The sequence below is a fragment of the Lactuca virosa genome, chromosome 6 (genome assembly GCF_052849685.1).
Source record: "Lactuca virosa cultivar CGN04683 chromosome 6, Lactuca_virosa_CGN04683_v6, whole genome shotgun sequence".
Lineage (NCBI taxonomy): Eukaryota > Viridiplantae > Streptophyta > Magnoliopsida > Asterales > Asteraceae > Lactuca > Lactuca virosa.
Window position 1 is genome coordinate 263,429,240 of NC_136431.1, and position 25,760 is coordinate 263,454,999.

Sequence of the window (25,760 nt, forward strand, 5' to 3'; positions counted from 1 at the left end):
GAAAAAATGGAGTTTGCCAGGTGGGTTCCGGAAATGGTGATGATCCATTCCGCGGAGGTGTATGTTACTCCGCGGAGGGTTATATCAGTCCGCATAGGACCCTCCGCGGAGTGAAGTATTTTCTCCACGAAATATAAAAGCGAGTCTCCGCGGAGGTTTTGGTCTATCCGCAGAGGCTTCTCCGCGGAATGACCTATAGCCTCCGCAGAATGACCTTAAACATAATTTCCTAATTTATTTTTTATGTCCTTTTATATTATATTAAATTAAATCTTATGTTTTGCAGCACTTAGATCTCAATCAAAAAGCGGATTTAACTTTAAAATGTATGGTGGGTACTATCATTAAAGACTATTTTCCGCGGCTAAAACAATCACAACGACAATTATTCAAAGCTTCGCCGTTTGGAATATTCTTAGGAATGCATATCCCACATGGTGATCCGTTACTTGTGCATTTGATGATGTTGCACGAAGTAAGGTCTCAAGAAGTATTTGAAATGGGGAGGTTTTTTTTGATATACAAGGGACGCATTTGGATTTTGGTGAAACGGAATATATTCTCATTTGTGGTTTAAAAGTTGGTCCTTATGTGGATTTACTCCACGATGAAAAAGCCCGGTCAAATTCAAGTCTTCGTGCTCGGTTATTCCTAGACATTTCTGATGCGCGTATGCGGTTGAAAGATTTGGAAGACTTCATTATGTCTCCAAAATATTTGGCAGTTCAAGATGAAGATGTTGTGATGCTTATCCAGCTTGTTTTTGTGTTGAAGGGACTCCACGGACGGGACGTTAAAACGTGCATTCCCGCTGCAATATACAAGCTTGCTGATAATAGAGATGATTGGAACATGTATTACATTTAAATATTGTGTAAAAATAGAATACAATAATAATAACTATAATATACAATATGAAAATTACAGGTTTGCATGGGGTACGTATTTTTGGAGGTATACTTCGCGGATGATGCGTGGAATGTTTAAGAAAATAGTAGAATTTAGACAATTCAAGGAGGCCAATCCCGAATCCAAGAAAATACACAAGTATACCGTTCCTGGTTTTATGCTGCCGTTTAAGGTTATTTTCTAATAAATTTAATTACTTATCATTGTTTTGTTTTTATACGATAATAACATTGAACTTCGGTTTGTAGTATAAAATATAATAGCATGATACTTAAATTTTCTTTCTATAGATCTGGATTTTGGAGACGTTCCCCGAGGCAACCAAATTTTATGTACGCATCCCGACAGAATTGCCGCGGATGAGGTCGTGGAGAAGTAAAACACCGTTATCTTGGGATAACTGTCGTCGAATAATCAACGTGCTTGTGGTATGCTTTTTATATTAAGGATTATTTATACTTACAAATTCCAACGTATTTTCATTTTAAACTAACAATTTGATTTTAATTTTTGTAGCCTAACAACGAACCTATTCCAGTCGTGGCAAACGGGACGGAGCTGATGTTGTCGTTTTATGTTCGCTACGTCAATTGGACTCTTAACCATGAAGAGTCTCCTCCACCGCAACATAGTCCGGTCCGAAATAGTCCACTTGTTGTTGCCTTGCCTCCTCGAAGAATTATGTACAAGTCAGATACATGTTCGACTGAATCTGCCACAAATGCTTCTTCCTCGCAACATCCTGAAATAGAAACAACTTATACGTCAAGCGACACATCAACGAGGGTCGTAAAGAAGAAGAAGAGTAGCACAAAGGCATTAGTGAAGCGTCTACTAGGTGTTGTGGCTGAGTTATCATCTAAAGTAGATCGTGTATTACATGAAAAAGATGAGCCAAACAAACGGTTTGTAGAGGAGGAGGAGGAGGAGATGATAAATGAAGAGGATGAAGAACCATATTACCATGATACACAGTTCGACTATGGTGGTTTGGAGGAGAAAGTTGTGCCTACACCTACGCATGGTGAGCCGTCACAAGACGTGGGTGAACATGACACAAAAATAGTGACTCCTATTGGTAGGCCGCAACGAAAGAGGGTTGTTGCATGGTATCAGCGGACTCCGTTCACAGTGGTAAAAAACTCATATTTTAAATTTGGTATATTTCTAAAATATTACATTATTGATAATGATTAAACATGTTGATTTTTTAGATGCAATCTACAGCAAAATTGAAGAAAATCAGCAAGACAAGGAAGAAAAAAATAGAGGAGGGTCCTAAAAAAACAAATGAGGACATTGTCAATGCAGAGAGTAGTGACGTTTCAAACCATCTCTTGTTGGACAGTATTTATACTAATAGTCCGATGAGTTTTTGGAAAGAATGGAGTGTGCTCTCTTCCAAACTCATCACTAAACATAGGCTGCATATTCTCCCACTAGATATGAATTTTTGGTCGAGGTTACTTTCTGTTACTGACAAAGGGTGGTTACTTTCTTCGGTAACATTCATTTAATTAAAATTTTAACTATTTTTTTAGACTAGAATTTATATAAATAATTCTAACATTTTTATCTTAAAATGTACAACATATTGCGATATGGAGTTCCTTGCTGATGGAAAGGCGGCCGACGAACGCTAGGTGGACGATATTTCCACAAGAAATCAATTTGGAACCCGGAAAATCATTATTTTTAAGGAATGTAGCAAATGGTTTTGGAGGTTGTCCTAAATGGAAGGATGTGAATATGGTTAGTTAACTTTAATAATTATTATTTTATAAATATAATATTACTGAAATTACGAGTATTTAACTTATATTATTTTTTGCAGGTTCTATTCGTAATAAATGTTATTAGTGCCCATTGGTTTATGGCGGCGCTACATTTAGATACCTGGAAAGTAGAAATTTATGATTCAGCACGAATTGCGGGTTACTTCTCAAAGTACTTAACTGGTGGATAATTCACAAGTTTTGGAGATAGTATTATCTCAGAGTTAGATGTCATTGAGTACTGGAACCATTTCCCCGTTGGACACAAAGACAAAGCAAAGCTGGAGTTTGTTGATGTTGTAGACGTGCCACAACAAGAATATAGTCTTGACAAAGGGGATTGTGGAGTATTTGTATGCATGTTTATGGAAATGATTGTTTCGGGGGTACCAGTGAAGATTTCTACGGCACGTAGAGATGCGGGATTTCTCTACAGAAATAAGATGGCAAATGTTATTTGGGATACTATATAGGCCTAACTATATAAGTTGATATTAGGAACTTTGTATATATATATTAATATTAAATACTTGTTTCTAGTATGTAATGTAATTTGTATATATATATATATATATATATATATATATATATATATATATATATATTAATATTAAATACTTGTTTCTAGTATGTAATGTAGTCACTTCTGCTAGTATGTAATCTGCTAATTATCTTTTATTTTTAAACATAATTCAGCAACAAATGTTACGAAATCATACAATCAAACACAATAAACATTACAAATAACATAAAAACATTACAAAAGAGTAGTCTATATGAAAAAGGTTTCTTACGACTAACAAACATTACATAAAACATTGGAAATAAAACAGTCGTCTACATGAAAAAAGGTTTATCTTTTACCAGATTCCAAACGTCCGTATACTCGAAATCAGTTCCATCAAACTCGCACAAGTAATACCCATTCACGTCTTGAAGAAGTTCTTCATCATTTGCTTGAGAGCGTCGCATTTTCTCATGATTGTAGCATCGATTGAACCATGTGACTTTAAAATTTAAATCCATCCATTTACTAACAATATCAGGTTTTAGTCGTTCTTGTCCTTGTCCGACCTTATAGTTGAACAAAGCTATTAGGCGGGACCATTCATCACCTACAAGGCAATGAGGGGGAGCCACTACTGGTAGACCCTCGTAAATGGTAATCCAACATTGTGTTAGGACCAACAACTCTGTTGTCGTCCATGGAGATGTACCATTTGTTGGAGAGGCTGCATTAGATGGATTTACTGCATTCAAAGAACTTGGTACATTGGACGCCATTTTGTAAATTGATCTCTATTATCAATTAAAGATTTGAATTTCCTATAGATACTACGTTTAATATATATAAAAAGTTTCTCTACGCGGACTGAGAAGTCAGTAACGCGGACTGACAAGTAAGTAACGCGGACTGACAAGTCAGTAACGCGGACTGACAACGTTTAATATATATAAAAAGTTTCTCTATGGACTGACAAACACTATTGCGGACAACGACTAGACAAACAACTCTGCGGACTGACAAACATTATTGCGGACTGACAATACAGTTCTGCGGACTGACAAACAACTCAGCGGACTGCAAACACCTCTCTGCGGAGTTGAAGGGACTATATATAGTCATGGATGGTCGTTGGATTTTTGGTATAGAGTTATAAATATTTTATAAATTTACAAATGAGTTCATCTTCAAGTTTGTATATTTGCTCGTGCAACGAAGTTGATTGTTTCTATTGTGATCCGATCGACCCTTTTCTTGCTCCATCACCAAATTTAAGAGACAGGTATATGTATGAGGATACTTTGCAACAACTACAATGGGCTGAAGAAGAAAAAAAAAAGATAAAGCGTCATCTCGAGCTCTCACTGAACGTCGTGACCTCATTGCGACGGAGTGCAAAGAGGTTGAGGAAAGGATGGCGAATACTAAAAAAGAAATCAAAGATCATGAGGATTGGATAAAAACAGCTAAGAAGAATATCAAATTGTCTGAAAAATGGCTAGCTGGCAAGGATGCGAAAATGATAGAACTTGGGAGGCAAAAGGACCGTATGGAAGATAAAATACGAATTAGGGACGACTACATAACAATGGAGAAAGAAAAGTATCCATTGCAATTCCCTTAAGTTAATTACTGTTGTTGTACGTGTGCAATTCCCTTAAGTTAATTACTGTTGTTGTACGTTTGCTATATGTTTCTGGTTTGTTGAATGTATTATCTTCGATTTTTAGTTAGTATTCTAAAACAAAACATAAATTAATATCCTCTAAAACAAAACATAAATTGATAATCATAATATTATCAATCATCTTTAAAATAAACAAACCATTTCAAAGTACACAAATTAATATCCTCTAAAACAAAACATAATTAATAATAAATACACCATCAATCATTCAAATCAAACGTTGAACAATAGTCTTATCTTTGCGTCCCACTCGTCCAGTGCGTCTCTTGTGTCCCGTGCGTCTCTACCGTCTCCTGAGTCATTTGTGTCCCTTTCCCTTTCCCTTTTGTGTTACTACATGACGGCGCACTATTTGTTCTAGCCTTTTTTGGTTTCATTGGGACCAATGTCGGACAAGTCGCTGCATTATGTGTTGTACTATCACATCTACTACACCTTCTTACTATAGGTTCCTCACCTTGTGACGGGATACGATTTCTATTTCTTGGTCTACCAGCTTGACGTGTATCCATTATCGGGGGTTTAACAACCATCATCTCAGAAGGAATCTCCCAATCACACGGTTCTGGAAGGGGGTAAACCGGCCCCTCATACGTACTCCGGTACGTTTCCATTTTGTAAGCATCTATAGCCAAATGTACGAAGTTAGTTTTTTTCAAGTGCTTTAAGACCATTATGACATGACCACAAGGCAACCCAGTTCCTTCCCAATATTTGCATGTACAAGTCTCTTGCCTCAGATCAACTATGCCACCATGTTTGAAATCATGCACTTGATATATTGCATCTGAAACACCAGAAATGGACCATCCTGTCGTACGCTCTTCATTTTTACTAACTACTTTTTCAGCCCACTCGGTTAGCACTGTTGAACCTTTCCCTGTAAAGAATATATTTTTACAGGAAATTATTATTAGAGATAAGTAAAGTCTAAATTAATTTCATACCTCCATCGATGCGACGCTTGTTACACCATTCCTGAGAAAGACGACGGAAGAACTCAAGAAGGGGTATTATAGGCATCTTCCTTGCATCTACAGATAAAACGTTCATGGACTCTGTACTGTTGGAGGTCATGTAATCGTACCGTTTCGACGGGGAATATGCTCTAGTCCATTTAGCACGCAGAATTTCACTTAGATACGCCGCTACTTGCGGCCTAGTAGAACTAAATCTAGACCACAATTCTTCAAAAACATTTCTTTTGTAAGCTTTCACAAGCCTCCAAAACAACACTTTTGTTTTGTCATTTTTCCCAAACTTGTGTACTATGTTTCCTAGTAGATGAAAAGCACACACGCCATGATGAGCTTGAGGGAAAACATTTTCAATACTAACCCGAATTGCATCGGCCCGATCAGTTACAAAAGTCAATTCTTGACAATCACCAACACATTCATACAACTTTTCAAGAAACCATGTCCAAGTAAGACCACTCTCTTTTTTGCATATTCCGTGCGCAAGGGGCACTATCTGGTTGTTCCCATCCATAGCTACTGCATGCAATATGGTTCCCTTAAAATCACCCTTCAAATGCGTGTTGGAAATTTAGTATAAATATTTATATTTTTACTAACTTTGGACATATATAAATATTACATATGTTGTATATATAACGAACTCTAAGTGGGTTTGTGTTCTCCTCCATGAGGACTTCGAAACGATTTATTATATGTCCAAAATAGAGTATAAGTGAATGAGATATCGATACTCAAAGATGGGTATTTGAGAATAAGTTTAGCAAAAGAGAGGAATGTGGGAATGAGTCTCACATTGGTAGAGAGACCAAACTCAACAAGGTTTATAAGCTTCATTGCATGGAAGGCTTACAAGCTTGTGTCTATGGTTATGCTACAATTCCTACCCGCGCGCAGGGGGGGGTGCAAATCTTGGTCCCGTAGACCAAAAACACCGAACTCGTGCATGGGCACGACCTGCGGACACGAATGCAGCTCCGAAAACTCGGGCGCGCGCTAAACTTGACAGTTTTGGTCCCTATTTTTGAATTTTGTAACGGATGCATTAATTGCGTAATTAATGACATTTATTGCCATTAAACGCTCAATCAATTAGTGATTTGTTTCCGTTTCAAGATTCCACTATAAAAGAAGACCTTGGCCGTCTCATTCAAACACACGGATGAAAATACTCTTCTTCTTCCTCCTTCTCTGTGCTCCTGCTTCCGGCGATTCTTTCAGGCAAGTCGTCATATCCGGCAGTACACAATACTGCTAAGGTTGTTGTACCCTGGGAACAGACGGCAAATCTGTTTAAGGGAATCGAGTCCAACTCGAGCCTCAGCCACATCGTTTGCTGCTAATCTTTTCATTACAGGAACCATTCTTAAGAGGAAAATGAAGACCCTATACTAACAATGCGCCCCATCCATAATTATAACTTTACGACAAAAACGTTTGAACGCTCGTATCTGCAATATATTAAAATGGAACACATAAACACTCTACAATTTCTTACAAATAATTATATATTAAATAACAAGTTTTTGTATTTACCGTGCTCCCAATGGCATAAAAACAACACTCGAAACAATCTTCAGAATCTGTTTGTATATATGCCACTGTACCGGGATTATGGCTCTTCAAATTATGAAAATAAATAGGAAGTTTGGAAAAACATTATTCAGAGGATCCCAACAACAATTCCATAGCATATTGTTTTGCACGCCAAGCTTGTTTGTAATTTACATTAATTTCCAACAAAGCATTCAAATCCCTTGATATTTCATTAGGCCTCCAAACCTTGGAACGAGTTTTTCCCATAATCTCATGCAATATAGTACCCATGACTTTTTTATTAGCATGCTTATGATTAGGGTGTATCTGTAATGACGAACATGTGTGCACGTTGTTGAAACTCCTGATTTCAAATTCATCAGTGGGAACAATGCGTTTTGCATATAAACGCCAACTACAGTTCTCAATTTCACAATATACCTCATAACGATTTTTGTTAGAATGTTTGGTCTTAAACTGAAACTTTTCTCTGGTAGCTTTAAGACTCAAAGCAAATATTAGTTGTTGTTTGTTATCATACGTTTGACGAACAAACATATCATCATTTGGACCTAAACTATGAAATGGTCCGGGTTCAACAATAGGATCAGGACAATCAGGTATGGGAGGCATACCGTAAAATATGTCTGAAGCTTTTTTCCCGTGTGTGAACTCATCTTCTGACCAGCCTTCATTTGACTCTTCACCATCTGACAAAGTTTTGTCACCCAGTCTTCCAAACTCATATAAATTTTCTTCTTCCACTGTATTCATTGCAACAGTTTCTTGTTCTGGACACTCTTCAACATTATCAGATACAATGTTTTCAACATTATCAGATACAATGTTTTCAACATTGTATGGTACAATCTTCTCAACCGCTTCTGTCGGTTCGACCCATCCCTCAAACACCTCCAAATACAAATGCACAATCTGCTTCGTTTCAGAAATTACATTTCTGAGTTGATGAACATCTGCTTCGTCTACAATATTCATAACATACCCATGAACCGGGTGTTGAAATGACAATGATATATTACTATTGAACAAATTAGCCTTACTTTTGACCAAATCAAACAATATTCGACGATCAATATTTGGCGGAAGCAGTATACCTAAGTTGTTAAACTTAGGTCTAACGTAGGTGTTAACCCCATTACTTATCTGCCAAAAACCCCCGGTACATAGAATAACAAAACTCATATTTCTTTTGGAAAACAAATCAGTAACACTAAACAAATTTCAACGCAAATGGAGATAAGAAAATGAAAAAACAACATTTGTATCAAAAAATCCGTCCAAAACCGTTCCAACCATTCATTCCGCGGAGTGATTAATCTCTCCGCGGAGCTCCTCGTCATCCGCTTTGCAGAGGGATTAAAACCCCAGCCAACCATCCCCTCTGCGGAGGAGTTAATGTCTACGCAGAGGACCCCGTGGAGCAATTTTGTAAACAATACAAAAAAGTCACTTTTTAAGAATCCGCGGTGGAAACAACGCTCCGCGGAGGTCCGCAGAGGGTCCTCCGCGGAATGCGTGTCTATAAGTGGAAAAGTCATTTTTTATGACTTAATTTTGAAATTGGCCCCCTTTTTTTGTCTATTAGTGGTATTTTCCCTTAATTCAGACCCCAAATCTCATATGAATGGGATATTTGAGGTAGAGGTTGGCTGGCACATACGCAACAAGACCTTAGACCAAACGATATTGAGCTTGACCGCACCCTACGGTGGGTGACGTGTCACCGCGGTGGTGCAGTGAACACGACACCAGTTAGGGCTTCCGTGGGTTGATGTTATTACAGGAGAAGACCACCACATGAGAAAAACAATCCCCCCTCCCCTTCAAAATGTCTTAAATTGCTAGTTTAAAAATAAAATTAAATCTCGCTATAAATACTCCAATACATATCACACATTTCACACAACTAAAATACTCTCTTTCACACAGAATACTACCATTTTCACTCCAAAAATAAATCAAAACAACCATCCTACAAATCTCACCCCAAGAACCGTTCGAAACAAATCGCATGCGAGAGGTTCAAGAACACCGATTGCAAATATTTGTCTTTTGGATACATCAGTTTACCGACCACAACTTGATCCCTCTACGATTTAGCCCCAACCCCAACAACTACCGCAACCACAAGGCTTTTACTACCAACAAATACTATAACACCATGCAACCCATTAGCCCAACCTTATTGGAAAAAATTTCCCCTCTACTGAATAAGTTTCGGGAAGCCAACCCCCTACACCAGAAGTCGAATTTATTCGGTAGAACCCAACCTGAATAGGAACCTGAACCCCAATTTGTTCATGAAACACAAACCGAACCATCCAACTCCAAAAGATGAGGAAAGGGAAAAATCGAAAAGTAGCGGTTAAAAAAAAGGCGACCCCTCGCCAATGGATATCAGAAGAATAGAAAAAATTAACAAAATCATGGGTCAACATCTCGGAGGATCCCAAAATCGGGACTGTGCAAAAAGAGGAACATTTTTGGTGATGCATTAAAGAGCGATTTCAGATCATTATGGGTCATGGTGACTACCGAATAAAAGACCAATACACTAGCAAGTTTCACGAAATGAACAAAATGGTCACAAAATCTAACGGGACGCTCGTTAACTTGCTACGTGTAACGTCCGTATTTCTAGGCTAGACATTAATATTGATGTTATAGTCTAGGTTAACCTTTGTAACTCATTTTGAAGAAATGAAAAGGAATTATGTGAATATTATGTGAAAATTATGTGTTTTATGCTTAATTATTAGGGTTTAATTGATTAAGAATAAAAATGAGCGTCGAAAATAAATATTAGATAAAGCCGATATCTATTAAGAAACTTGTAGTGGGCGTGACAAGGATTACGGATATATAAAGAATACCGAATCCGAGTTATAACGAAGAAGTTATGACCTGTCGAAGTTTCACGACAAAACCGGTACGGTGCCGAATGTCGTAAAAAGTGAGTTTTTTTGATAAACTACTTTTTAGCCTTAGTGATCTAAACGAAAGTCTTAGTGTTCGTTAAACCGAGAGTATGTATAAAAACAACGCCCAAATCTGACTTCGTATGAGGAAGTTATGATTTTTCTAAGTTTCAGCTTAGCAGTAGACAGCTAAAAACTCGAATTTTAGATCGAGTGATTTTTAGCCGACACAACCTAAACGAGAATCGAATGTCTCGTCAATAGTAGTACAACGGTAAAAAGACAGACGAAAACGGACGTCGGATGAAGAAGTTATGAATTTTTAACGGATTTCCTGTCCCGGTCTGTTAAAAATAATAATATAAAAATTAAAGTCAAAATTAGCCGACGAAGTCTAAACGAAAGTTGTAGAACATAATTTTACCTACGCGTGCATATAAAGAACGTCAAAAACGGAGTTCGTATGCGAAAGTTATGGATTTTAGAAGTTTTAGCACAAAAATCGAAAAAAATGCTAAAACAGAGGAATTTCGCATGGCTGGTGTTCGGCCACGTCACCCGGAATCTCGCATGCATGCCACGTGCTCGCTGCTGATTCGACCGAAAGGAGGCCCAACCGAAGCAGTCCGCGTGTCGCCCCGTGTCCGATCTCGGTGTGTCATCAGAAGCGTGTCCGAGCTTCGCAGGTGCCACGACCCCCCCCCCCCCCGGACCTAGACCTCGGTCCAATCAGAAGGCGACACCAGGACCCTCGCACGTGCGACCCATGTGCTCCTTCACTTCGGATCTGCTGACACGTGGAGGCTTCTCATCCCTTGGATCAGGAGCCTCGCCCCTATAAATAGGAGGGTGCGAGACCTCCCGGTGATACTTTGAAAACTTGTCATTTTTATCCCCTTTTTCAATATTTCTTTCATTCCAACATCCCCCAAAGCCCCGGTATTATACCAAACACCCGAAATACGCCCCGAAGTGCCCGAGAAGCCCGAGAAATTTATCTTTTCGGTTTCGAAGCCCAACCTTCGCAGAGCCCGGTTTCTCAATAAAACTCCTGGTTTTATTAGAAACTATCGTTTTAGGAAACGAAGTGCTGCTCGATTATCAATAAATCAAGTGAGTGTATAGTCACTTTCACCTTACACATATATATGAAGTATTTTCTTTAAAATACGTGCTATGTGTAATTATATTAATTGTTTATTTAAGGTGACTGTTGAATAGATGTTTTATACAAGTTTTAAACTGTATATGTATTTTTATCTACAAATATGTTGGGTAAAACATGGGTAGATAGTTGATATGTGATGAAATAAAATGATGAGAGGCCTCGATGTGATAGTGATCTAGTCATCTAGCGGAGTATGGATGACGACCACAGACTTTCTAGACAGTCCAGTGGAACGCTGGCAGGCTCGCAACCTGTAGATGTTAATGAGCTTGGGGTGTTCATTTGTTGTACTCCATCCCCCACATGGTTGCCTTATTTGACATAAGTTGCTGGGAAACCCCCAAAGCAGTGTTGTCGCCCCGATGAAAATCTTTAGGCTAGGTCCCTTGTGATAGGTGTTTAGGGACGTAAAGTGAGGATAACGGGAATGGGTAATCAGGGTTATTGTTGATTGATGAACTTAATAAGTTTATTATTATTGTGGGTTGAAAACCCTATATGCTCACCAGGCTCCCAAGCCTGACCCACTCAGCTTTTTATGTTACAGATAGTGGACCCCGAGCATAGTCGGAGGATGATGAGAGATTTTTGGATTATAGGCCAGTAGTTGTAAATAACTGTTGAAAGGCTTATAATGTCTTGTTTATGCTTTTGATCTGTATTGGAACATGACATCCCGAGGTTTTGATATGAAATGAAATTATATATTCCTTAAAGAAAGGTTTTGACAAACTTTTATCATGTTTTGTTTTGGGGACCAATTCCGCAACATCTTTTAAAAGGATTTCTCTGTCTTTATTTTAAAAAACATAAATTAAATCGGTCTTTTCTGGCCGAGAAATTAGGGGATGTCACACTACGTTAACAGAAAAATGGTGAATACGATAAAACGGTTTTGGAGAAGGTGCTTGAACTTTATAAAAAAGGAAATAAGAGACCATTCGAGTATATCGAGATTTGGAAATGTTTTGTCACTTCCCCAAAATGGCAGAAGGAGTATGGTAGTGAAGAAGGTGGTTCGAAGAGAACCAAAGTTTCCGATACGAGTTACACTACTTAATCGGATGCTCATTTTCGGGTTTGATTTGAATGAAGAGGAAGATGAGCTCGAACTTGAAGAGATAGTCCGCCCCATGGGTCAAGATAAGGTGAAAAAAAGAGGGTCTTCGTCGAACATATCGGGGAATCGGAAGAGGAGATGGGATTCACAAGGTCGCCAATAATTTCGAAATTTATAATTTGAATTTCAAAAAAGAGAAATTGGATGAGAAAAAAAACTCGATAGGATAAATAAAGAGCGGGACAAGAAAAACAAAAAACATTCATCATCTTACCGTAAACGAGCACAATATTGTTTTGAGGGTTAGAGAAGAAATCATGAAAAAAAAATTACAATTAATCTTAATTTTGTAGAGTTTTTATTTAATTATCATTTTTACTTTTAACTGTGTAATCGTTTTTAATTAAATTAATGAAATATTTATTTATTATTATTATAAATACTTATATAATCATTAAATTTAATTAAAAAAAGTTAAAAGTATGATTATATACATATAATTTTTAGACAAAATTTCACAATTGGTCCCTGTGGTTTACATAATATCGCACTTTGAGGACTTCCCAGCAAAAAATCACGCGAATGGTCCTTAAGGTTTCGTTTCATTGCGCGATTGGTCCTTGACCCTAACTCCGTCACTTTTGTACCGTTAGTGAAGGGGTAAATTTGTCTTTTCATCTTGTTGTGCATCAGAGTATATAATGTAAGCCCCACCTTCGTATCCTTTTACTTCTCGTTCTCTGTTCTTCCCTCCCCACTCACATTCTATTCCAAAAAAGAAGAAGATGGTGATATGCCACTGTGGAAGGCCGGCGATTTTGGTGACATCGTGGACTAATTTGAACCCAGGTCGTCGATTCTGGTCATGCTCAAGGTTAGGAGGAACATGCAGCTTTTTTGGACGGTTCGACCCTCCCATGTGCCCTAGGTCAACTGTTGTGATTCCGGGGTTGTTGCGTGGAAGAAACAATCTTGAAGCAAGATTGATGATGGTGAAATGGTTACTTTGTCTGAGTTGGTTGTTTTTCTTGGTGTGTTACTTTTTCAAGTAAAAAATCAAGAAGCTTTTGGGGGGAAATCTGTGATTTGGAATCTGTGTTTTGGTCCCATTTTTGTTTTAGCTTTTGAAGGATTTTCCCTGTGATTGTATGTAATGTTGGGACAAGAAAATGTAATGGATATTATATGTAATGTAATTTTAATGTTTAGTTTTAATGTGATGGATATTATATTAGCAAGGAAGCAAATTGTCAATTTGATTGCATGTTAGTGTGATGTTGATTATTAATGTGCAGTAACATAACCAAAAAACTAATTACCAAAGTGGCATTACCATTAACCATAATGCATGTAAGTGCAATATCATGTTACAAACATACAATGCCCAAAATACCTATCAAAAGTAATTGTTTTGACTGACATACCATAACCAAACTTAGTAATCATGTTCTAACTTTACTTAGACATAATAGCAAAAGATTACTTAAAACTACAAACTAAGCTACAACATGTTTCCCCTTCATCTGTTCACTCCCCTTTCCAGCTTCACTAGGACCTCCCTGCCCCTTGCATGTCCTGGCATTGTGACCTTTGTTATGGCATTTGCTGCAAGTGACTGTCAAGTATTTCCTACTTAACTTGGTACTTTGAGTTGGCTCATCAACTGCCCTTTTCCTTTTTTTCTTTGGCTTGCCAACCTATAAACAGATTTATATGGTTACATATCAACAAGTTTATTAAATAGTTTCAAGTTAAATTATACAAAACATGTATGAGAACAAACCTGTTTGTGATGTTTGGGTGGGAGAAGGGTTGTTGGACAATCAGATCTAGGCCACATGCTCCTTCCATTTATTGTGTCAATTGTGTGTTGGTACATAGCATTCCATGTACTAAGCCAGTAACATTTGCTCACCCAAGCCTCAGGATCTCCACATTCTGACCCATTCTGCATCTTATCATACATTGCAGCAATAGCATGCTGGCATGGAATACCTGTAATGTCCTATTTCCAGCAAGTGCAACTCCTCTCTTTCAAGTTCACAACATACTGCTCCATCCATAGACCAGTCACTTGATATTTATCAGCTCCACTAAATAGAACCCTCATCTTATTTGCCTCTATCTTATTGTGTTCTAAGATTGTTGTTGCAGTTGTACTTAAAGAACCTTTGCATTTGTCTAGCACCTTATGAACATTTACTATTCTCTTTGTGAGGTATTCTCTAATATATTCCAAACAAGTGATTATAGGCTTTTCCCTTGCCTCATCTAACTTGGAGTTAAATACCTCACACAAGTTATTTGTCAAACTATCAGTCAATGCCCTTCCTATATATAAAACCAAACAATTAATTTCTAAAATCAGTTATGAAATGTGTTAGTGAAAAGAGTTTGATACTTACCAGAGAAATGGGATCTTGCCCAGTGATTTGCAGGAATTTTACTTAACCACTCATGTGCTTCTGGATTAAGCTTTTTCAGTTTCTCCATAGCCCTATTAAATTTTGGTATGTTGTATACTTTTCCACAACACCATACTGCTTCCCTCAATTCATCTCCTTTGTGTTTCAATTTCATGTTGTCATACACATGTCTTAAACAGAACCTTTGCTCGGCTGATGGAAATAGCTTCTCTATTGCAGCCAAGATTCCCTGTGAGTATAATTAAAATAAGTTAGTAAATGAAATTAAAAAAAAAGTAAAAGTTGTTGAAGTTAGAGGGTACCTTTTGCCGATCTGAAATGAAAGTGAAGTTAGATGAAGAATTCAAATCTAAGTCATCACCCAAGTGTTCCAAAAACCATGTCCAAGAGTTAATATTTCCAGTCTCTACAATGGCATATGCAACTGGGTAAATGCCATTGTTCGAATCAAGCCCAACTGTAGTGAGAATCTGTCCAGGAAAGGGACCCTTCAAAAACGTACCATTAAATCCAAGAAAATCCCTCAAACCTTTTTTAAATCCCTCCTTCAATGGGCCTAAGCATATATATATATATATATATATATATATATATATATATATATATATATATATATGGTTGAAGATCCTTGTTTCAGAACACAAATTGGGTTCGGTTTCGACATCTATCTTCACAGTTGCAACTGGATTCTTTGACTTCAATTCCATGGCATATTCTCTCAAAATACCATATTGCTTTTCATAATCACCATAAACATATTGTTTTTCCATAGCTTTGGCCCGAAATACTTTCATCTTTGATATTGAAAGTGAATACCTCTGTACTAAGTCCTCCTGTAAAGCACGTGTAGGGATCTTGGGGTTACTTTCAACTTGATGCAATATGTTGTTAGCTAGAAACATAGATGAACAAGCCCTCACTGTCCTTGTTTGCAAACAAGAATGACAATCTTCGTATGTTTTGACTGTCTAAACGTTTTTTTTTCATCTGACCTAGAAATAAAAAGAACCCATGGACAAGTTGTTTTCTTGGAAAGTACTAAATTGCCCCTACCTTTATTACTGTCACCAGTCAATTCAGGGACAAGACCCCTACACTTTACCCTAACTCTTGTCTTGTCATTCTTTACGTAATATAGATCCCTCCTTTCTTTTACAGAGTAGTTGGCAATAACTTCTCTGATCTTTTCCTTTTCCTTGAATGTCTGACCAATCTTAAAAGCTTTAGTGTGAACCTCACCAGATGAACAAGCAACTGGTTTTAGAATGGACTTTAACAATTTCTTTCTAGGCTCTTGTTCACTAGCAAATGACTCAAACACATCATTATCTAAGACTTCTAAAGGTTCATCTTCACTGTTTTCATGTTCCTCTGTATTATTGTTTGTCGGATCGGGCTGCCCCAAGTCAATGTCTTCATCAAGTATACTAGAGAAGTCGATCATGTTCACATCCACATCATCTATCAAAGGTTCCTCATCAAACACTGTTTTTTTTTTGCATCTTGTTGACTATCAAATTCACTTTCATATGCACTATCCTCACAATCATATTCATCATCTACAACTGGTTGATTATTCATAACTGGCTCATCATATTCATCATCTATGATTGGCTCATCAGTCATAACTGGCACATCATTCATAACTGGTTCATTATTCATAACTGGCTCATCATCCATAATTGGCTCATTATTCTGTATCACTTGTTAAGGTCCATCAAATGTTCCATATGGCACAATGGACTGGGAGTAGTCTAATTTTTCCTAGAAGATCCAACAACTTTCCTCTTCTTTTGGTTCCTATCTAGTTCAGGGGAGACATCAGTAACCAACTCCTCAATAATAACCTTGGTGGGGGACAAAAAATAATTGTTAACCCTTGTATGCCCATGCTCTATGTAGATACTTAAAAGGTTATTTTTTTCCACATAATTTGACAATACATGCACATCCCCATCATTTCCTAAAGGTAACAGACCAAAGTCCAACTCTACTTCTGGAATAAGAAAATGATAATACAAAGTTTGCCCTTCTACGTACCCTATTTCTCGAACCATTGTATCCAACTCGTGCACAGAGAAAACGTCAATATCTACGAAGTCAACATAGTCTATTGTTCCATCTACGTACCTTCTCCCAGGGCTTTTCGTGAATATCCCACCATGATGGATTTTCAGAGTGAAGAAGTTGCTTGTTCCCTCTGAAATAAAGAATAACAAAAAAAATTTCAACTATTTGGGCGTAATATCAAATCGACACAATCAAAGATCACTTTAGTAAGTCACTTACGGTATATCCTTTCCAAATCATATTTGATGCTTTTGTGTGTTTGGAACGAACTGACCATAACGTTAACACCATTATCGTTTTCAATCGGAAGATGATCATCGCCTTGTGTTCTGTTGGAGAAGACGAAGATGAATGCGAAAGGGTAATGGGTAGCTGTGGAAGATGATCTTTGTACTTAATTGCAGAGATCATGCGTATATTATGTGCATAATGAAGGATTATTAGAGTGACTGCAAGATGAAAAGACAAATTTACCCCTTCACTAACGGTACAAAAGTGACGGGGTTAGGGTCAAGGACCAATCGCACAATGAAACGAAACCTTAAGGACCATTCGCGTGATTTTTTGCTAAGAAGTCCTCAAAGTGTGATATTATGTAAACCACAGGGACCAATTGTGAAATTTTGTCTAATTTTTATTAGGGCGAGAGAAGAATAAAAATATAATGGATTGTGGTATAAACCCACCTACAGAGAAAATAGACACGGACTGTAAACTAGGATCCAAAATCTTTGCTTGACAAACTCTTTTTGACTTGATGAACCAATGCGGATACAAACAATTGGGCCTCTACGAATGAATACAATCAACCCAAAACAGTAAGTAAACATGAGACCGAAATTTTATAATCCAAGTATCCAACTTTTACAAACTTAGACCCATATCTAGTTAGGCTTGCACAAAAAAAACGGTTTACGATCCGAACCGGTGGCCGAACCGAAAACCGGTTCACCCTTGAACCGGTCCACTGTTGAACCGATCTGATGTCGAACCGAACCGCCGGTTTGTAGTAATTAGGACTTCTAGCCATTCGAACCGGTTTTGAACCGGTTTATGCTGAACCGATCTAGAAAACCGGTTTTGAACTGATTTTGAACCGGTCTAGAGAACCGGTCTTACAAACTAACGATGCATATATTAGCCATGATATCCTAAGAAACAAAACAAACATTGTAAAAAAGAAGCAATTCCGTCCGATTTTTTTTGAAATGGTTCACCGAACCGGTTTTGAACCGGTTTATGGTGAACCGATTTGAGGTGAACCGGTTTGTACTGAACCGAACCGGTTTGTATAGGTTCGAATTATTTTGGTGGTGAACCGGTTTGAAACCGAACCGGTTTAGGGGTGAACCGGTTTTTGACTTCGTTGACCAGAACCGAACCGGTTTTTTGAACCGGTCCGGTTAAAGAAAAAACCGGTTTGTGCATGCCTATATCTAGTCATATTTGATATTCCTTATTATCCAACTTCTACATTTTTTACAAAACAATCATGTCACTTGTATTATTATAATATTACCAGAATTGTTAATTATGTATTAACTATGTGTTTTATTTAAATATGTATTGTATTTTAAATTATTAAATATAATAATTCAATTAACATTATCAAATAAAATAACTCGTACTAGTGAAACCTTAATTTAATATTAATGAATAATATAATATTATATTTGATATTTAGTTTTATACTATTTACCAATATTACATCTGGTCGTAAAGTTTAGTGTCGAGGTATCAATTTATACTAATAAAACTTAAACATTATATTTTATATTTGGTGTTTTAGTATTATTTATCAATTGTAAATAAATATTAAATATAGAAATAAAAATATGTTTTTTTATTTGAAAATTTTAATGAAAAAACTACACCAAAAAATTAAATAAGTTAGAATTTGTTTTTTTGTTTTACTATTAGTGAGGTGTCATGAAAAGCCTTATCCTACAATCTTGGATGCTGTAACAAACTTATAGGAGACAAAGCACAATTGTTTCTGCCATGAACACATCACGAGAGAGCAGATAACCAAGTAATTATACGCCATTTGGGAAAGACATTTGTTTCCTACCCATCCATCAACATCTGATTCGTAGTGCATGAAAAGGACACCACATTAGAATAATCACCTTCAAAATGAAAGCTTACTAGAAAGAAAAAAAAAACAGAACGAAACAGGATCGAAAACAAGAATAAGAGTATTAAATATTCAATCATCTTAACAACGAACATTGCGTTAATTAAAAAACCTGATAGCCGACTAATATCTTGGATGCAAACACCAGTATCAGTGTTCCTCGTAATACGAATCTATACTCTTGTACTCATATATTTCTTTAATTGTCTAGTACGTATGTTTTCTTATATATATACCGATTAGTTTACTGCTTAATTACTTGAGTCTTGATATATACCACCTCGTAGTTGTTGATTTTATAGTCAAATTAAAGCCAGTCGATTCTGTTAAATCTTTTCATGATGAATTGGTGCTCTATCTTTTTATTTTCTCTCTTCTTATACATGATCACCAAACATTTCCTTCATAAGTTCCATAGATTCCCACCAAGGCCTTTTCTTTCACTACCCATAATCGGGCATCTGTATCTCTTAAAAAAACCACTTCATAGAACCCTAGCCAAGATTTCCAACAAGTATGGCTCTGTTGTGTTTCTTGAATTTGGTTCACGCAAAGTCCTCGTTGTCTCATCTCCTTCTGCTGCTGAAGAGTGCTTTACAACCAATGATTTAGTATTTGCAAACCGGCCAAAGCTACTTGCCGGAAAACACCTTGGTTACAACTACACCACCCTTACTTGGGCCTCGTATGGACACCATTGGCGAAACTTAAGAAAAATTGCTTCGCTTGAAATTTTGTCCAACAATCGTATTCAGATGTTTACAAACATTCGTCATGACGAGGTTCTCTCTCTAATGTCTATGTTACACAAGAGCTCTAAAAACTCTGGATTCGATGTCGTTGAAATGAAGTCATGCTTTTTTAGCGTTACATTGAACACGATAATGAGAATGATCACAGGAAGGAGACGCTTATACAGCGACAACAAGGGAGAACCGGAGGCTGCAAGAAAGTTCCAGGAAATGGTGGAGGAAACTTTCCGGTTGAGCGGTGCATCAAATATCGGAGACTTTGTGCCTCTAGCAAAGTGGATTGGTGTAAACTCGACTGAAAAGAAGATGGTAAAACTAAATCAAAAGAAGGATTCCTCCATTCAAGACATGATTGAAGGGCACAGGAGGATGAGGAGTCATGATTCTTTGACTATCATCGATGTCCTGTTGTCCTTGCAAGAAACTGATCCGGAATACTATACAGATGAAATCATTCGAGGCTTGATACTAGTAAGTCTTCAAAACACATATCGTTCTGGAATATCGATCATATAGATTTTTAAGTAGGTTATGTTAATTAACCAAATTTTGTGGATTATGGATTCAAATTAAAGGTGATGATCTCAGCTGGAACTGATACTTCAGCAGGAACCCTAGAGTGGGCTTTAACTCTTCTACTGAACCACCCGGATTCCCTAAAAAGGGTTGTTGACGAAATAGACAAGAAAGTGGGTTCTTCAAGACTTATGAACGACTCCGATCTTCCTAATCTTCCCTATCTTCATGGAGTTATAAACGAAACACTTCGTATGTGCCCAGCTGCACCACTGATTCCACCCCACGAATCCACAGAAGAATGCATCGTCGGTGGTTTCCTCGTCCCCCCGGGAACAATGCTGTTGGTGAACCTTTGGGCAATGCAAAATGATCCGAAGCTGTGGGAGGAGCCGGAGAGATTTAAGCCGGAGAGGTTTGTTGATCAGGTTGAAGGGCAGAGGGATCATGGGTTCAAGTTTATGCCGTTTGGGTCAGGGCGAAGGAGGTGTCCTGGTGAAGATTTGGCCATGCGACTGGTGGGGTTGACCCTAGGGACACTGGTTCAGTGTTTTGAGTGGGAGAGAATTGGTGTGGAGAAGGTGGAGATGAACGAAGGACCTGGTCTCACGATGCCAAAAGCCCGACCTTTGGTAGCTAAATATAGACCACGTCCGCACATGGTGGATCTTCTTACTCGCATATGATATGAGTTTGCGGAAACAATGTCCAAAATTCAGCGATCTAGCTGGCTTTCAAAAATTGGGTTTGTAATAGGTGTTATGAAAAATGTTATTATTATATTAATTATGTTCAAAAGAAATATAAATAGAAAATCAATTTCTGAGATTATTTTTAGACAAAATTGCAAAAATGGTCCCTGTGGTATGCATTTTTTTGGGGTTTCAGTCCAAACCTCGACTTTTTTGGATTCATGGTCCTTTTGGCCTAGTTTGTACGTAGAAATGGTCTCTCGACTTAACTTCCGTTAAGTTATTGCTGTTAACCCCCTCATGTGCATCTCATATGAGGGTATATTTATCTTTTCACATATAAAGGACCATTTTTGCACCTCAAAAATATATCCTTTTTTTTAAATAAAAATTAATACATATTTATTTATTTTAATAATTAAAAAATAAAAATGGTTTCTCTCTCTCTCTCTCTCTCTCTCTCTCGTCTTCCTCACTCTATCTTCCCTTTTCTTCTTCCCAAACACAATTGTTGAAGAAGCATCACCCAAAATCCCCTGTCGAGCATCATCCCCTGTCGAGCATTAAACAAACAAACACACCCTTGGATGGCTGTTTCCGGTGAGATCAAGAGGAGCTATAACCCTTTCGATGAATACAATCGATGTTCAACACCTCCGCAACCCTCCTACATTCGAAAAATCACAACCCCAAACACCCCACCTCAATCGTTGTTGTTGCAGCTGCTCTGATTCCTTTCCGAATCGTTGCTATCGATGACGAGAAAGAAACCACGATGAGACTCGCCGGGGAGCAGCCTCACCACCTCATTCAGTTATTCATTGCATCTTCCCCCTTTCGCACATTTCCTTACCGAAGTTGTTGTTGAGGCAATGGGTCGACATCCACGGAGACTAACGACACAATTACCCCACCCATCTTCTCTCAACACACACCTAATTACCCCACCCATCTTCTTTCTTCTTGTTTCTCACCTGCACACACGATCACAAAAAAAACCCCTTTTTTTTGAGTTCCAGTTCCAGTTGTCAAAGTTCAACTCATGTCAATTGGGTCTTCTGTAAGCTTTAAAGAAGACAAGCTTTCCAGGCGAATAGGTGGTGACGAAGACGAAGATTTTCAAAACAAAATCAGAGCTGATAACCCTCCCCTTTCTTCTCTGTTTACCTAGGTTCCAAATCGAAGCTTGATTTGTCTCTATTTGCAAATCGAACCATGGACCCACTCGAACCCAGATTTTTAATATTTGCTTCCTGGTTGATTTTTAATCTCAGAACTTGATTTTTGGTTTTTGAACTTGATTTTCTGGTTGAAGCTGAATGTTCGATTCTCTAGTTGAAGTTGATTTTCAATTTCATAAGTTCAAATACAACCCACCATCGCAGGTTTGGTTTTTTGTATTTTGGGTGGAGAGAGAGAGAGAGAGAGAAAGAGAGAAACCTTTTTTATTTTTTAATTATTAAAATAAATAAATAGGTATTAATTTTTATTTTAAAAAAAAGATATATTTTTTAGGTGCAAAAATGATCCTTTATATGTGAAAAGACAAATATACCCTCATGTGAGATGCACATGAGGGGGTTAACATCAATAACTTAACGGAAGTTAAGTCGAGGGACCATTTCTACGTACAAACTAGGCCAAAAGGACCATGAATCCAAAAAAGTCGAGGTTTGGACTGAAACCCCAAAAAAATGCATACCACAGGGACCATTTTTGCAATTTTGTCTTATTTTTAACAAAAATAAGCTATTTTTTTTAATTTTTACAAAACAAGTTTGTAATGGTTCCTAATGCAAAAAAAATATTGAAAAATTAAGCATTTTGAAAATCTATCAAACCCCAAGTCAGGGTTTTTGTTTTTAAAAAAACCAACAATAAACCAAAACGGTTACAAAAAATGACGGTGTTGTTTTTAATTTGATAAAAACTAAATATAATCGATGCGGTGGTTTTACCCTAAAATCACTCTAAAAAACCGAATCGTATATATATATATATATACAGAGAGAGAGAGAGAGAGAGAGAAAGAGAGCAATGATCATTTGAGAACTCATAGTTTCCCGAGAACCCGAGAACTAAAAGTGGAGGGTTGGATCAATTATTTGGATGGCTTAGATGATCAATGACATATTTTGTAAATATGACTATCTTTAGTGGCATATTAGGTTTCTGTAAACATAATCATAAGGGTATTATCGGTATGAAAAAAAAAATCTGGAAATTAGATCATTCCCCCAAAATCCGATCGATTCTTTTTCTCCCAAATCCATCGATTGTCTCACCCAACGACTCTCTTTCTTTCAGAGCTTCATCGGCGATTGCTTCTAGATCAGATCCTTCCGCCTTCCATATCGATGCCCTCTGCCTTCCAGATCAACTTCGGTCTCCACAACGATCACACCTCGTTGATTTCTGTCTATTTCCTCCATGATTTAACCACGAACATGGAGGCACAAACCTCCTCGGAGCAACCCCTTTCAGAAAACGAAAAAAGTGAAGTTACCGATCCATACAACTAATAACATCCGTAAATCTCTTCACCTTCTTCTCTTTGATGCTAGACGTAAATCTATTCAGAGCTTTCTCAATCGATTTCCTTTCTCACATCCATCATTCTGATTCTAGATCTATTCAGAGCTTGTTCACTGTGGCTGGAGTTCTAATTATGTTCATCGGTGTTTTTGTGGTGATAGATGAGATCGTGTTTAAATCAATTTCTAGATTTGTCCCTGACTTTAGATTCTTTTTAGGTTCTTTGTGTTTCTAGTCGTGAATCGGATCATCATTCGCCTGCTCCGCCAAATCCTTCCACTGGTTCATCAGGTAATCACCCCTAACCACAACATTTTCATTCTCTTCCTCCCTAATCGAATCATGAAACTATAATTGTTCTCAAAGAGGATAAAAGGGAAGCAATCAAGCATTTGTGTGTGTGGATTGATTATCACCGGAGTCGAGCTAATTTTCTCACTAAATTACTTTCCGATCTCCTCGCTAGAAACCACAGACCGGTTTAATTTGATGTTGACGTTGATTGGACTAGGTTATTCACTGAAATTCGAATCCTGTAAGAAAGCAGGATACAAGAAACCTGTAACAAATTTCTCATCTGATCTCAAGATAAATCTTCGTTTTTCATTTGTGTTTTTTTTCATGTTTATTAACACCAGTGTGATTTGGTACATGATGTGTGTAGGATGGAGAAGCTTATGCTTACCTGCTTAATGTTCTTGCACCAGAACATTGCAGCCCAGGCACATTGGATACCAAGGATCCGGCTGAAAGGGCAAATCTGGTACTCAAGCATGCAGAAAAAATGGATTGCAAAAGATACTTGGCTCCTAAAGATATCGTTGAAGGCTCTGCAAATCTAAACCTTGCATTTGTTGCACATACTGTTCAAGATTCACTTGGTAGGTAAGTTATTAAAAAATCAAAATTTCAGTACATTATAGAGTAATTTACTTTATATTGACCTTTTACATAATTAACCTGAGAAATTTCAAAACAAAACAAATGAAGTGACACCAAGAAGATGGATATATTACTGCAATCCTGCCCTCAGTAAAATCATAACCAAGTGGACTGGTGGAGAAGATTGGGTACTCAACACTGAAAAATTAGCAGAATTGCGTAAGGTAATAACTAATAAATTTAAGTATATCTTTCCTTTTTTCTATATATTCATCACAATTCATATCATTATAAATTTTTTATCAGGAGCTTTAAAACGAGTCCACTATTAATTATGATGTTTCAAATCTTGATTTTAGAATTAAGAAATGACTAATTACACATTGTAAATGTTATATTTTAAAACAGTACAATAATAATATATATATATATATATATATATATATATATATATATATATATGTTAGTTTTATTTTTAGAATAATATGATATTTTTTGATGTGATATTTAAGTTTTAAGTGTGGTTATGAATAAATGATGTCTGTTTGGATAAAGACAAAGTCTGTGATCCAGAACTATTGACCTTTTTTTTAAAAAAAAAATTTATGCAGTTTGCAGATAATGAGGATCTACAAAGTGAGTGGAAAGCTGCAAAAAGGAGCAACAAAATCAATGTTGTGTCATTCCTTAAAGAGAAAACAGGATATTTTGTTAGTCCTGATGCAATGTTTGCTAATTTCCTGTATTTCTTCTTGCATTTGTAGATTTGCTCTTGATATTGACCTTGATGCTTCAAAAATTAGAATTCCTATAAGATTAAACGCCTCATCAAAGTATAACAATCATTTTCGTTTGAATTTTGGTCATTTTACATTGAGGAAAGAGGTATATTTTAATTAATCTTTGGGATATTTTCTGTTCCATCATTGATTTCTGATTCGGTGACCAATAAACTAATCCATTAGTATGATATATAAATGAAAATATAATTTTATTGAAGTATTTTGGTTGCAAACTTTACATATGAATTACATGTGATTCACATGTAATTTACATATGATTCACATGTAAATCATAAGTGAATCACATATGAATTACATGTGATTCACATGTAATTTATATGTGATGTAAATCACAAGTGAATCACATATGAATTACATGTGATTCATATGTAAATAACATGTAATTCACATA

General features: G+C 36.9%; 3 protein-coding genes across 3 annotated transcripts; 1 reads left to right on the forward strand and 2 right to left on the reverse strand.

The window, feature by feature from the left end:
• Positions 1-5,109: 5,109 nt before the first annotated feature.
• On the reverse strand, positions 5,110-6,367 carry LOC145122498 (uncharacterized). Its single transcript, XM_079058094.1, has 2 exons — positions 5,824-6,367; positions 5,110-5,756 (listed from the first exon to the last, which is right to left on the reverse strand). The coding sequence occupies exons 1-2, from the start codon at positions 6,365-6,367 to the stop codon at positions 5,110-5,112; spliced, it is 1,191 nt and encodes a 396-aa protein (XP_078914220.1).
• Positions 6,368-14,052: 7,685 nt separating this feature from the next.
• On the reverse strand, positions 14,053-16,662 carry LOC145122499 (uncharacterized). Its single transcript, XM_079058095.1, has 8 exons — positions 16,527-16,662; positions 16,022-16,467; positions 15,657-15,950; positions 15,285-15,470; positions 14,962-15,211; positions 14,631-14,887; positions 14,340-14,537; positions 14,053-14,253 (listed from the first exon to the last, which is right to left on the reverse strand). Exons 1-8 carry the CDS (start codon positions 16,660-16,662, stop codon positions 14,053-14,055), a joined length of 1,968 nt encoding a protein of 655 aa, XP_078914221.1.
• Positions 16,663-19,538: 2,876 nt separating this feature from the next.
• LOC145120634 (cytochrome P450 81Q32-like) lies at positions 19,539-21,179 on the forward strand. The gene is made up of 2 exons (XM_079056436.1): positions 19,539-20,412; positions 20,517-21,179. The coding sequence occupies exons 1-2, from the start codon at positions 19,573-19,575 to the stop codon at positions 21,141-21,143; spliced, it is 1,467 nt and encodes a 488-aa protein (XP_078912562.1). The 5' UTR covers positions 19,539-19,572; the 3' UTR covers positions 21,144-21,179.
• Positions 21,180-25,760: the final 4,581 nt, after the last annotated feature.